The following is a 17,811-nucleotide window of genomic DNA, read 5'->3' on the forward strand; positions in this document are numbered from 1 at the left end:
GACTACAGAATGGTGGAATAAATTACAACAGAAGGTGGCTACTAAGGAGCTTACCAAGGTGCAGAGATTGGCCTGCTTAGCCATACTAGGTGGAATTGGCAGCGCACCCACTACTGAGAGGGAGACCATGCTGGACATGCCCCTATTACACCTTTGGGTTACAAAGGAGGCAGCTATAGCAGCAGGAGCATACAGGTTAAAAACTGGAAATAACTGCAAACCTAGTCCAGAATCCCACAGCAGTATAGTGAATTTGGTAAATAAATGAATGTTCAGGGAAATTCCAGCTGATTATTTAACAATTTCCACATATTTCAATAAAACTTTCAAGGTAATAATTGGAAATAGGGAGCAGTGGAAGAATGGACTTTGATACTCTTCAGGAGAAGTGATCTGGTTTAACCTGAATCAACACAGGTGAAGGCACTGGGACTGGAGCATACAAGGTACACCCCAGACTAGAGAGAGTGGGAAGATCATTGCAGAATGACTTGAAGCTCTTGCAAAGCTAGGGAAAAGGAGCAGGGTAAATCTGCTTTGGGTCCCTGGTCTCTCAGGAATCAATGGCACTGAATAAGCTGATGGGCTGGTCAGGACAAGCACTATGACTCCATTTATTGGACCAGATCCTGTCCTAGCCATCACTAAGATGGTGATAATAACAAAACTATGTAGTTGGATTGAGAGGCAACATGTAGAATATTGGACTAAGAGCAAGCTAATGATGCCGAAGCCATGTTTCAAGAGAAGTTCTGTAATCCTGGGCTCAAACAGGAGACAGGTTAAACTTATAGTAGGACTGGTGACTGGCCATGGGAATGTTAAAAAACACCTACACATGATGGGTATAGATAAAAAAGTCCCCAAGTGCAGACTATACTATGAGGGGGATGCAACTGCACCATATTTTAATCATTGAATGCAAAAGCTAAATTTGGGTCACTAATTTCTGAAGAAATTGTGTCTAATAAAGATCTAGCAAAAGGCTTCCCACTACTCTTTAATGATACTGGCTGGTTTTACATTAATTACAGGTACTTACTCAGTTTTGGCGCAGGCAATGGTGGACTAAGACCCTGTCGTTTAGTCTCCCTGCATAAATCAATATATCAGTGCCAGTATAAAAAAAATAAACAACACATTTTTTTGTTGTGCCAAATTCTATGAAATACATGGTGTCCTCTGTTTAGTCACTTAGTCTGTGTTCATCTGGCTGCATATTCCTAGACTCTGTGGAGTTACTGCATTGTTTGGAAGTATCCAACATAATATGCACCATGTAAAACTACATCTGTTAACAGAATGCCTTGCTTTTTGTTTTGATTGGGAATTATAACCAATTTTCTTTCTTTGCATTATTTACAAATATTGCCAACTCACCATTTGTGTGGAAAGTTTTGAACCCATTGTTCACGTACTCATCTTTCAGATAAATTGTGAAGTTTCTGATTTTTGCTAGCCGATGAATCTAGGAGTTACTCTACATGTAATATAAACCTACTCTCTTCATACCCATTGTAATATCATTACAGTAATCACTTCAAGAACTGACAGTTGACCGTGTTACTTGAGGAAAGACAACATTCCACCACACTGTATTTTAAAATACTTTATTTAGCACTACTAGTTTTGGACGTGACACATTTTGAAATGCATCTACAGTATAACAGGTGTGTGGATACATCATCTTCATCTCATCATGTGTGTATTTGTGTAAAGCATGGCCATCGATGTTCATTATCTAAAATATAAGTTGTACAAAATGATAATGATTGTGAGAACAGTGCATTATCACACTTTTAAAATGGGACATCTAACCAGTAACAGGAAGAAGACAAACGTCATTATGCCAGCTGCAAATCCCACATAATATTAACACAGAATAAACTTTTGGGTTCATTAGTGGATGATTTCCTTGTGGATTAATACTTTATACTCATGACTCTACTTTCACAAGCTATCAGACTACACAAGGCAAATAGTTACTTAAAATAAGGGAAAGGCAACTAACCATCTAGAGTGGACTGAAGTGCGGAGCGTAGAAATGTGACAGGAAACACTATGCAGACTAGCTTCTAAACTCTTGCTCTTTTTGCAGTAAAAGTACACCTATTCTCACACACACACACACACACACACACACACACACACACACACACACACACACACTCCCATGGCCATGGTGAGATTGATTATTGATTATCAATTATTGAAAGCAGTTGCCTGGGTTGAGGGATATGGAGACGGAGTAGGGAAGGACACAAGGGAGTAGGGGGAAAGAGGCAGGTCTTTCAACAGATAAAACAGTGGTTGCACAAGATGGAAGGAGTACAGGGCACAGACCATAAAAGAGATATAGAAAGAGGGAAGGGGGGGGGGGAGATTGAGGAAAAAGGAGAGAAAGGTGGAAATGAAGAGGGAGACAGGGAGAGGAGAGAAAAAAAGTAGTAGTGCAAAAGTGGGGGGGGGGGGGTAGGGGGGGGCGACAGTAGATGATCTGGGTGGAGAAGGAGTGGTGTCAACAGAAGAGAGAAGAGAAAATGTAAGATGAGGCATTGGGAAATGGGTTAGTGGAGTTTTATTCTAGAGCAATTGGAAAAGTGCAGGATATGCTGGAGAGAGAATTCCCACAAATGTAGTTCAGCAAAACTTGTTCTGGAAGGTTATATCCAAATGGCCTGTGGAGTGAAGCAACTGTGTAACTCATTTGTATTACAGTTTGCAGCATGTTGAGCAACTCAGTTGTCAAATCTGCCTCAGTTAGGCACAGGCCTTTAATGTGAGTAGGCAGTTGGTTACATGACATGCCACATAGAGTGCTGTATAATAATTGCAGCATAGCTGATATGTATCATGGCTGCTTTAATAAGTAGCCTTGCCTTTTATTGGGTAGGAAATGCCTGTGATGAGAAGAGGTAGTGAGGGGTAGGTGGGGGTCTTGAATCTGGGCCGACCACTAGGAAATGACCCTTTGGGTGCAGGATTGATAACAGGGTTGGAATAGGGATGGTAAATGATAGTTTATAAGGTGGGTTGGCGGTGGAACGCTACTTTGAGTGATGTGGGTAGGATATCCATCTCAGTGCACAATGAAAGGTAGTTGAAACCCTGGTGAAGGATGTGGTTGACCATTTCAAGGCCAGGGTGGTACTGGATGATCAGAGGAGTGCTGGTTGGTGGTGGTTAATGGGTTTACCAGTGTCAGAGGAGGAGATGGCACAGGAGAGCTGTTCATGGATGAGCTGAGTAGGATATTGTCTGTCAATAAAAGCTCTGATAAGATTGTCAGTATATTTTGACATCTTCTGCTTATCACAACAGATGCAGTGTCCATGGGTTATGAGGCTATAATGAAGAAACTTTTTGACAAGGAATGAGTGACAGCTATCAAAGTGGAGGTACTGTTGGTGGCTGATGCACTTGATATGAACAGGCATAGCTACGGAGCCATCTGAGAGGTGGAGGTTGACATCTAGAAAGATGGCTTGTTGAGTTAAGAAGGACTAGGTGAAGTGAATTTGGAAGTAAGTGTTGAGGAGTGAAGGTTGCCCTTGTCATGAGTCCACATCATGAAAATGTCATCTGTGAATCTGAACCACATGAGGGGTTTTAGCTATTGACTAGATAGAAAGGATTCTTTCAGATGGCCCAGAAATAAGTTGGTAGAAGATGGTGCCATGAGAGTACACATTAAAGTACTATGGATTTGTTTATGGATTTGGCCTTCGAAGTGAAATAATTGTGTGTCAGGAAGTGATTGGCTTGGAGAATTAGGAGAGAGGTGATGGGCTTCGTATCAGGAAGATGTTGGCAAAGATGGCATTGAGGATGTTGGTGTATAAGGCTGTCACTTCCACAGTGACCAGGACAGAGTCTGGTGCTAATGGTTCAGGAACTATGGAGAGGCGAATAAGGAAGTGAGCAGTGTATTGAATGCACGGTGGGAGGTTATGGACAACAGCTTGGAGGTACTGGTCAACAAATGTAGATGTTCTTTCTATGGGAGTAGGCACAATAGGATGACTGGTAGGGAGACCTGTTGGTTTGGGTTGGTGGAGTTTGGGGATTACATAAAACTAGGAGCATAGGGGGTTGCTAGTGTGAGGAAGGAGTTGGATTCAGGTGTTACGTTGTGGTGTGGACCTAAGGCCTTGACCTAAGGCTGCTGAATGTCATGTTGAACTTCTGGGATGGGATCATGGTAGTAAGGTTTGTATGCAGAGGTGTTGGAAAGTTAGTAGAGACCCTTAGGCACATAGTCACTATAATTAATGACCACTGTGGTGGAGCCTTTATCTCTGGGAGGGATGATAGAGTAGGATTGGTTTTCAGGTTACAGATAGCTGTGAATTCCAAAGGATTAATGTTCAACTCACTGACGAGGAATAGGAAATGAAGAAGAAACCAGGTTAGAAGTAAGGAATTCCTGAAAGATTACCAGGGATGACTGGATGAAAGGTAAGGAGTATCACAGTTGGAGGGAGGTTGGAACTGTTTTAAACAAGGCTATATGTGGGGGTTTTGGTTGGCTGTTGACAGTGGGGTGTATGGTGAAGAAATGTTTCTGTGGCAGAGAATGAGTAAAGGAATGAGGGGTCCTTTATAAGTCCAGCATCATGAACTTCATACAAGGCTAGAGGCGGGTCTTTAGAAAGTACTGTGACTTCTGGAGGGATCATAGTTTTAGCAGAAAGGTTGACAACAGTGTTATGGGAGGGATGTTTAAGAGCAGTGTGTTTCATGGATGGTGGAGGGAGTTTCTGGGAATATGGAAGGTGGAATAAATCAGCAAGGTGTGGTGGGTAGCTATGAAGGGCCGACAGAGGAGGAGGCAAGAGAAGTGAGAGCAGTAAGCTTTTTCCTTGGTTATAAATCCCATATGGCACAAGGCAGGAGTAGCCGGGACAGTTTCCTCAGTGGTACTGGGAATGCTGTTTCAGTCGTCGAAGGTCAAGAGTTCCTACTGCAGTGTTGGCATCCAGGAGATTGAGGTCATAGAGTAAAAGGATTTTGTAAAAGGAGTAGAGGCTGTCAAGTATGTGCTTGACCATGGACTGTACGTTTATGAAAGACCAGATTGGTGGAACTGGAAAAGGTGAAGTTTCTTGCAATGATTGTCTATCAGTCAGGCTGGACAGCAGGAGTCGATAGTATAGTGTATGTTGTAAATAGCATGAAAATTAAATGTTTGAAAAGGGGCTATTGCCATGAGAGCAGGGAGATTTAGTATGGCACTAGGAGAAGAAGGTGGAGATGAAGAGGGAGACATGGAACATGGAGAGAAAGGGATGGTTCTGCAGAAGGGGGGAGGGAGATGTCTGCATGGGGAGGGCAGAGTAGTGGGAGAAAACAGGGCATGATATTTATGGAGAAGGAGGGGTGTGGCCAGAAGGGAGAATAGAACAGGTAAGGTGATGCATTGGGAAACAAGTTAGTGGTTGTTTAGGCCAGGGCCATTGTGAGAGTGCAGGATATGCTGGTGAGACAAGTCTCACCTCCCTAGTTCAGAGAAACTTGTTCTGGAAGGTAATATGCAAATGGCCTACGTAGTGAAGCAGCTTATGAAATCATTTGTGTTGTGATGTGCAGCACTTTTGGTAAAATGGATGGACTCATAACCCATGAATGATTTGTTGTGATGATATTTAGCATTATCAACATTCATTATCAATGTTGTCATTGTCATGTCTAGATATTTGGAAACGAGAGAAATTCTTTCAGTACCATAAATATCATTACCCTGTCCTGGCAAAACTACTTTTTAGTGCTGTATTTAGAAGCACCACAAGCATGAAAAATTATGGTGGAAATCAAACAATGGCAAATCTACGATGGAACTGGATAGATTGCTGCTCACCACATAGAGGAGATATTGTGTGGCACATAGATGCATTTAAAAGTACATTTAAAGATTGCAAACATGCTCACTCACATGCACATGGTCACTGTCATCTACATTCCAGATTATTTGTGAATGAAGGAGTAAATGATGATCTCTCTTCCCTTTGTACTAGACTTTTAAAAAACAAACACAAATGAACTATTACAATAAAAAAAATACCACTGAGAAATATAACTCCATGTAACTGAAGGTGAAGCGGGGAAAAAGTGAAGGAAAGATAAGGAACTAGTGATATCAGCTGCATTGGAACATAATGTGGAATCTGCAGCAGCAGATGAAAAAGTGTGCCGGAATGGGGCTCAAACCTGAGATCTCCAACTTACTAGGCAGTTGTATTAGCCACTGCACCATCTGGACACAATCTGTATCATAAATGTGTGGACTATCTCTTCACACTCCCTGGCTTACATTTCCACCTATCCTATTGAGATACGTCTGAAAGAAGACAGACAGCATCCATTCACATAAAAATAACTCTGTTGACATTTGAAGTCAGAGAAGCAATTAATTCTTTGATACTTCAAGAAACTGTGTGGTATGTGGTATTTAGCTGCATCCTAGACTGGGTTAAAAAAACATCTACTTATCTCTAAATTTTATTGCAACTCTGTTTATGATAATACAGAGAGGTACCTATATAGTTGAATGTGGAATAAATAAATTTATATCATTGATGATTGCTGCTATTCTGTTTAATGCAAAAATTTTCAGTTATTTTAATTTAATATTATTTGTGAAACCAAGAACTTATTCTAGAATTTTCTGAGTGTCATAAATTAAATGCTCATGGTCCATGCTTAAAGAACACAGTACTTCAATCTCATACTGGATACATAATCCTCAGCACACAACAGAGGGTTCTGTATTGCAGGAAAGAGGTCATCTGACAAGATAATGCAGCTTGGACTGACTCACATTTTCACTGTACAAGCTTCATTTTATATTCCAGTTTTGTTACAAAATAAAAAAAAAACTACATTCTTTACAAACTGTAAGATTAAATCACTGTTAATAAGAATAACAGTGCACGGTATTTTTGACTGCACAGTGTCTTCTAGTGTGGAATTAACAAAATTTAATACAGTTACATGCATGTTACACAACATATAAAATATTACTTAAATCAACATTTTTATCATTACCTACAATATATTTTCAGAAGTGTTAGTAGAAACATGGCAGTTGGATTTCTTCACTTGTTCTAGAACTTCTGTTCTCAAGTATGTATATGGATCTGCAGCTAGCAGTAGACAAAATAATTCCGTGTATCTGTTCTTTTTTGTGTATAAAACTTCTATTTAAAAGAAAATCTTGGGTTCTTAATAAATAGGTGTAGTATAGACCAAGTGATGTGCTGATGTCTGGTACAGATGGTGGATGCAGTACTGCACATTTTCCCCAATTTCAGCAAGTACTGCAAACATAGGGGTTAAGATCTTCAGGAAGTGTTACATTATAATCTTCTTTGGCAAGGGACCAATACCGTTGTCTCACCATATGTGCTGTCATTTTGGGCTGCCGTGCTCTTGTAAAGATTCCCTTCTTATTTCCTGCAGCACGTTTGGAATCTGCAATTAATCAGTGAACATTAAATTAATTGTTGAAAAAATTATATAGTTATATCTAAAAACAAAGATGATGTGACTTACCAAACGAAAGCGCTGGCAGGTCGATAGACACACAAACAAACACAAATATACACACAAAATTCAAGCTTTCGCAACCAACGGTTGCTTCGTCAGGAAAGAGGGAAGGAGAGGAAAAGACGAAAGGATGTGGGTTTTAAGGGAGAGGGTAAGGAGTCATTCCAATCCCGGTAGCGGAAAGACTTACCTTAGGGGGAAAAAAGGACAGGTATACACTCGCACACACACCCATATCCAACCGCACATACACAGACACAGTTATTATATAGTTAGTTATAAATTATATAGTTAGTTATGCTCTTGGCCTGTTTTCTGTCTCCAATAAGTGTCTGAGTGTGACAGTGGAAGGATTAAGCTACTAGACCGTTGTGAGGCACTATCATCTGGTGCACAAATTTCTATTATGCAAGAATGTGACTTATTATTTTGAGTAGGAAGTGGTTTAATGTGTCAAGAAAGTTTTTAAAAATCATTGGATCATCCCCAGGTACACAAAGTTGGCGTACTCACTGTAGGACATACATCCATACAAGGTTTTTCACCAAAAATGTAACTTCTGCCATACTGTTTTGAAAATTTTTATCTGTTATTGGACAAGTATGGGAGGCTTGTTTTTTAGATTAAAGGTATGTAAATGTATGAAACACTATAATCAGTATTGCAAATAACATATCAAATTGTTATGCAAATCATTCCTGATTTGTGTAAAAATGTGATGTAGTGTATACACTGATGATTCTAGTAGTTCAAACTTGAATTTGCTCTTTTAGCATGGCAAATCATGCACAACTTGACACACAATAGTTGAATGTACAACACAATACAGTAAATATTCAGTTTTTTAATGTTGAAGCCAGTGTACATTCTTTAAATCTGTTTAGTTTGTCAACTTTGTATACGTCAGAATGGTTTACTGAACCGTTGAAACTGGTTTTCCAGCAAAGAATGCGGACACACATTGAGTGACTTTTACAGCCTGATGGTTAAAAAACACATCACATTATTATTTCTTTCCTTTCTCAGACGTTATGTCTGGTTAAAAATGGAAAGTGTTGCGGACCTTGATCAAGTGTGACTTCCTTTTAACTGTACGGTATATGTTACATTGCATTTAGGAACTTTCGGGTAATTGAACATGTATCAATAATTACGGATTTCTGTAGTTGTATATATACGTTTGGATGTAGCTGTATTGCGTTGATGTACTGGTGGATATTGTGTGATATGACTCCTGTAGTTCACAGTACAATTGGTATAATGGCAACTTTATCCTGATGCCACATGTCCTTGACTTCCTCGGCCAGTTGGATGTATTTTTCAATTTTTTTCTCCTGTTTTCTCCTGTTTTCTTCTGTATATTTGTTGTATTGGGTATGGCTATTTCGATTACTTGTGATAATTTCCTCTTTTTATTGGTGAGTATGACGTCAGGTTTCTTATGTGGTGTTGTTTTATTTGTAATAATGGTTCTGTTCCAGTATAATTTGTATTCATCATTCCCCAGTACATTTTGTGGTGCATACTTGTATGTGGGAACGTGTTGTTTTATTAGTTTATGTTGTATGACAAGTTGTTGATGTATTATTTTTGCTACATTGTCATGTCTTCTGGGGTATTCTGTGATTGCTAGTATTGTAAATCCGATTGTGATGTGATCTACTGTTTCGATTTGTTGTTTGCAAAGTCTGCATTTATCTGTTGTGGTATTGGGATCTTTAATAATATGCTTGCTGTAATATCTGATGTTTATTGTTTGATCCTGTATTGCAATCATGAATCCTTCCGTCTCACTGTATATATTGCCTTTTCTTAGCCATGTGTTGGATGCGTCTTTATCGATGTGTGGCTGTGTTAGATGATACGGGTGCTTGCCATGTAGTGTTTTCTTTTTCCAATTTACTTTCTTCATGTCTGTTGATGTTATGTGATCTAAAGAGTTGTAGAAGTGGTAATGAAATTGCAATGGTGTAGCCGATGTATTTATATAAGTGATTGCTTTGTGTATTTTGCTAGTTTCTGCTTGTTCTATAAAGAATTTTCTTAAATTGTCTACCTGTCCATAATGTAGGTTTTTTATGTCGATAAATCCCCTTCCTCCTTCCTTTCTGCTTAATGTGAATCTTTCTGTTGCTGAATGTATGTGATGTATTCTATATATGTGGCATTGTGATCGTGTAAGTGTATTGAATGCTTCTAGGTCTGTGTTACTCCATTTCACTACTCCAAATGAGTAGGTTAATATTGGTATAGCATAAGTATTTATAGTTTTTGTCTTGTTTCTTGCTGTCAATTCTGTTTTCAGTATTTTTGTTAGTCTTTGTCTAAATTTTTCTTTTAGTTCTTCTTTAATATTTGTATTATCTATTCCTATTTTATGTCTGTATCCTAGATATTTATATGCATCTGTTTTTTCCATCGCTTCTATGCAGTCACTGTGTTTATCCAAGATGTAATCTTCTTGTTTAGTGTGTTTTCCCTTGACTATGCTATTTTTCTTACATTTGTCTGTTCCGAAAGCCATATTTATATCAATGCTGAATACTTCTGTTATCTTTAGTAATTGGTTGAGTTGTTGATTTGTTGCTGCCAGTAGTTTTAGATCATCCATGTATAGCAAATGTGTGATTTTGTGTTGGTATGTTCCAGTAATATTATTTAGCATGTTGGGTAGTGGGTTCAGAGCAAGGCAGAACCAGAAAGGACTTAATGAGTCTCCTTGGTATATTCCACGCTTAATCTGTATTGGCTGTGATGTGATATTATTTGAATTTGCTTGGATATTAAGTGTGGTTTTCCAATTTTTCATTACTATGTTTAGGAACTGTATCAATTTAGGATCTACTTTGTATATTTCCAATATTTGTAGTAACCATGAGTGGGGTACACTATCAAAAGCTTTTTGGTTATCAATGTATGCATAATGTAGTGACCTTTGTTTAGTTTTAGCTTGATATGTCACCTCTGCATCTATTATCAGTTGCTCTTTACATCCTCGTGCTCCTTTGCAGCAGCCTTTTTGTTCTTCATTTATAATTTTGTTCTGTGCTGTATGTGTCATTAATTTCTGTGTAATGACTGAAGTTAATATTTTGTATATTGTTGGTAGGCATGTTATGGGGTGATATTTTGCTGGGTTTGCTGTGTCTGCTTGATCTTTAGGTTTCAGATAAGTTATTCCTTGTGTAAGTGTATCTGGGAATGTGTATGGGTCTCCATTGTAACTGTTAAATAATTTAGTTAGATGTGAATGTGTTGAGGTGAACTTCTTTAACCAGAAATTTGCTATTTTATCTTTTCCAGGGGCTTTCCAATTGTGCGTAGAATTAATTGCTCGGGTGACTTCATGTTGCAAAATTATCACTTCAGGCATTTGTGGTATCATCTTGTATGTGTCTGTTTCTGCTTGTATCCACCGTGCATGTCTGTTATGTTGTACCGGGTTTGACCATACGTTGCTCCAGAAGTGTTCGATGTCTGTTATGTTTGGTGGATTGTCTATTTTAATGTGTGTGTTATCTATTGTCTGGTAAAATTTCTTTTGGTTTGTGTTGAATGTGTGGTTTTGTTTCCTTCTATTTTCACTTTTTTTGTATCTTCTAAGTCGTTTGGCCAATGCTTGTAATTTCTGCTTCTTTTCAGCTAATTGCTCTATCGCTTCTTGTTGCGAGATTTTACCTAACCTTTTTCGTTTTATGTCTGATATTTCATTTCTTATAAACTGTGTTAGCTGTCCGATGTCTTTTCTCAGTTTTTCTATTCTGATCTGTAGCCTGTGTTGCCATGCTGGTTTTGTGGATTTCTTCTGTGTGTTGGTTGGTTCTGATCTCTGCCTAGTGTGTATATTTAGTGTAGTGAGTGCTCCTATATAAACCAGTAGTTGTAACTCTTCCGTAGTTGTATTTTCATTTATTTTGTTGTGTATGATTGTGTTGATAGTTGTTATTGTTGTTTCGACTTGTGGGTTATTTGGTGGTCTATGCAAGAATGGTTCAATGTCTGTATTTGTATCTTTGTATTCTATATATGTCAGCTGAAATTTTTCTTCTATATCTAACACGTGTGTCACTTCATGTTCTATTTGTGCTTGTTCTGGTGGCTGTCTTAAGATTTTGTTTTCCTCTGATTGTTTAATTGATGCGTGTTGTTCTTTGTTTGTTTGCTCTGGGATGCTTGAGTCCATTACTGTATTTTCTTCTTCTTCTGATTGCACATTATTTTGTTCCAGTATTTGTTGTACTTGTTATTTGATGTTTTCTAATTCTGACTGGGGTATCCTGTTACTTTTGATTATTACACGGATCTGATCACCTAGTCGTTGTTCTGTTAAAAATTTTAATTTCGGGTATCTGGTAATAAATGTTGTGTATACTTGTGATCTGTATCCAGTTGTGTTGGTTCCTAAGTTTGTTGCTTGGTAATAACAGAACATGAGGTGTCGGTTAACTTCATCTGACCATCTCATCCTCTGTCTTTGTTTTCCTTCTAGGTTGGTTGCAGGAAGCATATCCTGCAAAACACCTCTATTTGGATTTAAATCATTTTCCGTGTGGCTAGCAGTGTCGTTACCATTGTGGACAGGCACAGGGTTCAAGCGCTTGTCCGAGGCTTCATTAGTTCTGTCCTGAACCAACTAATCACACTAAAAGGGGAGTTAGCCCTATTAGTGGTTTTTTCTTTTCGTCGCCTTTTACGACTGGCAGAACATACCAGAGGCCTATTCTTCTTATTATTATTGTTACTACAGTCAAGTAGCAAAAGGCCAGGCACTGGTGTCAGGTATGGGGCTTTGCTGTGACCAGTGGCAGCCTCTTGGCAATCAGTGCCTTAAATCATTATGCTGCTGTTGATTACTTACTCTGAGCAGTTTGGAAATCTGCAAAGTTCCATATCATTTCCCCAACAAAGTAATCTCTTTCTCGAAGTTTGTCAAAAGCTTTGAAGAATGCAGAAAATAAAGCTCCTTGGTACTCCTCTGACCACATGAATTCAGGTTGCTGCATTAAAGAAAAGATTTAGTTATGATTTGCAATATTGTTACTATATATTTCTAATCATCAATAGATAAAAAAAATCTCTGTTAAAATAATAAAAATTATATAAAATAACTATTTTCATGTAAAAATGTTGGCCAGATGAAAGTAGGACTCACACTCTGGGCATTCCATACAAACTTAATTATATATACAGACAGTTCAGGTCAGTGGTGGGTACAGAAAAACCTCAAGGAGGTGACGCTAGATATACCTTGGGCCACCTTTACTTTTACCATAATAAAAAATAATCAAGTCACTTGCAAAGTTTAAGAAATTTTTATTTAAACTGATTATACACATATACAGTAGAGTCTCGATTATGCGACCTAAACTGGCCGTGGCAAGGTCGGATAAGCGGGAAGGTCAGATAACATGGAAAATAATACAAAAAAAAACACAAAAATTAAACTAAAGTAGGCCAATGAGTTAAACATTCAATACAATACAAATCAAATTAGACTGAATAGATATTTACTGTGCGAAGAAGTTAGTAATTGTCTTTTGTTTGCCTGCTGTTTGCCGTTTTTTTGCCGCTAAATCACGTAGTCTCTTAAGAAGTAAAACCTCAGTATAAGATGTTTCCTCCAGTTGCTCTACATATTTTAAAGCAGTTTCTAAGGCCTTGTGTCCTTCGTTGTGAGGAATCTTGGGCACACTTTCCTCCACTACATCCGCTTCTTTGTCTTCCTATTTTTCGTTTACTGTTGACTATTTCTTCATCTGTTACTTCAAATTCTTCATCCTGGACAATCCATTCATTTATGTCATCTTCCGTGGTGTCAGCACATTCCAGAACTTTTCGTAACAATGAAAGCAGTGTAGTATTTTCTGTTTCGGTTTGCTGCTGTAGATTTTCATCATCTGGAGAATTTTCTTGATTTTCCTGTAACATTTTGTAATTGAGACCAGTCTTGTCGCAGTTAAAAATTTGATCGCCTGTTAAATTTTCTTTGTCCAATACCTTGTGAAGTTTATTCCTAAACAATTGAACAGCTTCAAAATTTGCTGAAAGATTTTCACCACAGACATTAAGTTGCCGAGTTCCGTATCTTTCCTTCCATCTATCGAGCCAGTCTACACTAGCTGTGTGAAATCAGGTTTACCTTCGTTTAGTTCGTTACGAAACTTTAAGGCTTTTTCCTGCAAAATAGGTTCCAACATGGGTACACCTTTATCTCTATGTTGAGTAAACCATAGGAACAAAGTGTCACTTACTTTTTCATAATCACATTTTTGATGGTTTTCCAATTTTCGAAAACAGCCGAGGTTGCTCGCTGAGAACACCACTTCTCAATTTCATTGCGGTTCCTTTTCCAGTCTCCAACTGTTGTTTTCCCGAGGTTATAATCTTGCGCCACTTTTAATAAAGTTTCACCGTTGTCTATTCTTTTTAAAGCTTTAAGTTTTTCTTCCATTGAAACGACCACCTTTTTCCATTTTGCAGCCATCACCACAAATTTTTACAGTAAACAAAGCGCAACACGTCCACTCCACTACAGATCTAAGTTAGCACTGAGGAGTGAGGAGTAGCAGATTGTGACAATGAACTGAGTATCAACAAACAACATGTTAGTCACTGACCTGTCATCGGCTGGCGCAAGGCTGGAGTGGTGAAAGGGTCATATAACACAGAAGGTTGGATAACCGAAGATCAGATAATTGAGACTCTACTTTACAAGACAATACCATCTTATGATATAAAAAAGTTACAATTGTGGTTTCTCTTCGTTAAATGATGAATGCTACGTGCCTGTTTTTTGTGGCAAATTGCTTAATTACATCGTCAATAGGACAATCAATATCAGGATGAGTGTTCAACAGAACTAAGCCGTTAAGTTGATCCCTATGTGACAGACAGAAACTTACAAAATACAAATACTCAATTCGGTTGAGTGGACTGACGAAAGAAAGGAACGAATAGTGTGCGAGCTGACTGGTGGGGGCGATGCGGGTGACAATGTGGGTGGCCCACATATGTATCTGCTACTGATTCAGATATCCTGAGAATTGAGAATCGCAATGATTTTTGCCTGTTACTGACACTGATACTACGATGTTGGTCCCGGAAATTCCAAGACCTTCAAGAAGGTTTCAATTTCAAGTTTGAAGTTGGATAACAAATGACAAAGGAAATATTTTTGTGTCATATGAATACAAATTAACAATTTTCTGATTTTTTTCCCTGTACTTTTACTGTGAAAGCTTGCTACTTGCCAAATTTCATGTTTCTAGGTCGGTGGGAAGTACCCTGCAGATTTTGATGAGTGACTTTGTGAGTATCAAATATGCCAAATAAATAACCATATGCAGTTACTACACTGTCAAGGGACTATAGACCTTGGAATTTGACAAACTTCAACTTGGTATGTGTGTCCATTCATGAGGAAAATGGGGCCTCAACAGATGGATGGACAGACAGACCGACAGAAAGAAAGTCAGACAGATTCCAAAGAGAATTCTCGTCACTGCAGGTAAGTATCCACAGGTGGCCAAACTGTATGGCAGTGATTTTTTTGTTGTGGTAGGGTGACAGCTGTCAAAATACAGGCATTGTTGGTTTAATATGGATATAAGTGTGGGTGGAGCCATCAGAGAGGTGGAGATCAGCATCCAAGAAGATGGCATGTTGGGTGTTGAGGAGGATCAAGTGGAGTGGGTGAGGGAGAAAGTGTTGGGGTTGTGGAGGAATGAGGTTAGCATGTCTTACCATGTGTCCAGATAATGAAAATATCATCAATGAATCTGAACCAGACAGGCAGGTTTCCTCTAGGTAGCCGTAAGAGGATGCCATACAGGTGCCCATAGCTGTTCTTTGGATTTATGTATGTACCTCTCCCGCAAACAAGAAGTAGTGTGTGTTATCGCGTAGTTGGTAAAGTGCATGAGGAATGAGGTAGTGGGTTTGAAGTCAGAAAGAAGTCTGGGGAGGTAGTGTTCAGTAGTGGAAAGGCCACAGGCATGAAGGATGTTGCTGTTTAGGGAGGTGGCATCAACAGTAATGAGTAGGGGTCCAGATGATAATGGAGATGGTGGAGAGTTAGTGAAGGAAGTTGTTGGTATCTTTGATGTGAGACAGTAGGCTTCAAGGGATTGGTTGGAGGTATTGGTCAACAGGAGTGGAACTTCTTTCAGTGGAAGCACAATAACCAGTTACAATAGGGCATCCGGGAATGTTAGGTCTATGGGTTCTGGGAAGCATGTAGAACAGTTCTGGGAAGCATGTAGAATGTGGGTGTGCAGGGGTTCATTGGGCTGAGATAGATGAACTTGGGAGAGATTCTGGGGTGGGCATAAGGATTTCAGCATGGATTGGAGGTTATGTTGGATTTCTGAGTTGGGGTCACTATGGCAGAGCTTGTAGCTGAAGGAGTCAGGCCATTGGCAGAAGCCATCCATCAAGTAGTCACTGTGATTCATAATGACAGTGCTGGAGCCTTTGTTTGTAGTGAGGATGATTAAATCAGGGCCTGTTTTGAGATTGTGGCCCTTCTTCTGTTGAGAGGTTTGTGTTATTGGGAAGGGACCTGGGGAAGAATGGCGAGGCCAAGTTCAAGGTAGGGAAGGTGACCAGGGGTGATAAGGTGGGAAGGGTGGGGGGGTCATGGTTGGATGGTGGAATGAACTGTGAGGGGAAATGTTCAATGTTGGGTTTAAGTTAGCTATGGTTGGAGGGATTGGTAGCAAAGAAGTGTTTCCACTGTAATGATCAGGAGATGAGAGTAGGTCTTTGATGAGTCCATCATTGTTAACCTTGCCTGTGGTGCTTTAAGTGATGCCTTTGGACAGGGCTGAAACTTCTGTGGAATTGATGTTTTTGGTGGAACAAGCTTTTGAGTTTGTTTGGGTTCTGGGTTTCATCAAGTGTTGAGAGGGAGTTTGGAGACTATGACAAGTTGAAAAGGTCAGCTACTTAGAGTATGGGTGCTATTAGGGGTTGACGTGAGGTTCGCTGTGGGTAGAACAAGTGTTGATGGATAGTGGTGCTCCGAGGTAGGAGTAGGATGTTAACAAGTTTGATAATTTGTGGATCTGGTGTCTGAAGTGCTGCTCCAGGTATTTGGTAGCAAGGGTTTCAACTTTTCGAGATGTGCTGTATATAGTTGGGATTAAACTGTAATAATATCTTGTAGAGAGAGCAGAGCTGGTTGCTTGCACCAGGGAGATGTGTTTTGCAGTACCAGGATTGTAACTGGTGGAATGTAGTTGGTACCACTACTGATATTGAGGACATTTATATTACTGGTGTTACTGATGTTACTACTGCTGATTTTACTGATGCCACTCTTGTTGTTGATGCAGCTAGTGACTCTTCCTCTACTTGGGTCAGTGACCAGTGGTTGAAAGCATGGGGTGTGGGAGTCACGGCACTGGCTGGTAGGCACAAGTCACCTTAGGTAACAGAAAGGTCAATGGACCCCAGAATTCGTTAGCTGCTGTGGAAAGGTAACTTGACTAGTACTACATTCAATGAGGGTGCAAAACTGCAATGGTGGGCTTCCTGTCAAATTAGGAATATATCCCATACTAACATTGCAGAAATCTAGTCACGTTATGTCAAGGAGACAAATTAGCTAATAGTTATGCTCTGAGGATTAAGAAACTTGTGTCAGTGTGTATAAATCAGTAGACCTACTTATAAAAAAAAAATACAAAAATTCTTAACCTACAGATACCAAATGCATATAGTCACAGACAAGATATTAAACAATAGCTGAAGAAATCAATTGTCAACACTGATCACCGTGTGTCATGGTCTCAAGTGCAATCAGTATTACAGCTTATTTTAATTACATATGGTTACACAAATGTGTCATATGTGCAGATTTAAGATGTATTTAGTAGTCAATTATATAATTAATCATTTGGTCATTAATGTAGACATATGTCACCAAAACAGTTCTGAGCACACCACTGAATAGGGTACATGAAGACACTCAATACAAACAGTTCATGTTTGTTTATATTTCCTGATGTATCTGGAAAGAGAGAGAGAGAGAGAGAGAGAGAGAGAGAGAGAGAGAGAGAGAGAGTGTGTTTTATAACAAAATACTTTTGCAAGTGTTACATTCTGAGCAGCAGTTGTGATTTAGAATTATTTTTAGTGGACTCAGGAGAGATTGAAAGACTTCAACGTTTTGAGTGTGAGTTGTAGGACAATAATGTGAGATCTTAAACTGTATCTTTTTTATCAGATAGACTACTGAACTTTTGTGAAGGTGAGGCATTTCAG

General features: G+C 39.0%; 1 protein-coding gene across 1 annotated transcript in view; it reads right to left on the reverse strand.

Moving 5' to 3' along the window:
* Positions 1 to 3,231: 3,231 nt before the first annotated feature.
* The window catches only part of LOC126110888 (beta-glucuronidase-like), a 138,044-nt gene continuing 123,464 nt past the window's right edge, over positions 3,232 to 17,811 (reverse strand). Inside the window, exons 11-12 of the mRNA XM_049915002.1 lie at positions 12,404 to 12,542; positions 3,232 to 7,470 (exon numbers count right to left, since the gene is read on the reverse strand). Of these exons, the coding sequence (XP_049770959.1) occupies positions 7,307 to 7,470; positions 12,404 to 12,542 (303 nt within the window). The 3' untranslated portion in view covers positions 3,232 to 7,306. The remainder of the gene's footprint in view (positions 7,471 to 12,403; positions 12,543 to 17,811) is intronic.

This window comes from Schistocerca cancellata, chromosome 1 (genome assembly GCF_023864275.1).
Source record: "Schistocerca cancellata isolate TAMUIC-IGC-003103 chromosome 1, iqSchCanc2.1, whole genome shotgun sequence".
NCBI classification, from domain to species: Eukaryota; Metazoa; Arthropoda; class Insecta; order Orthoptera; family Acrididae; genus Schistocerca; species Schistocerca cancellata.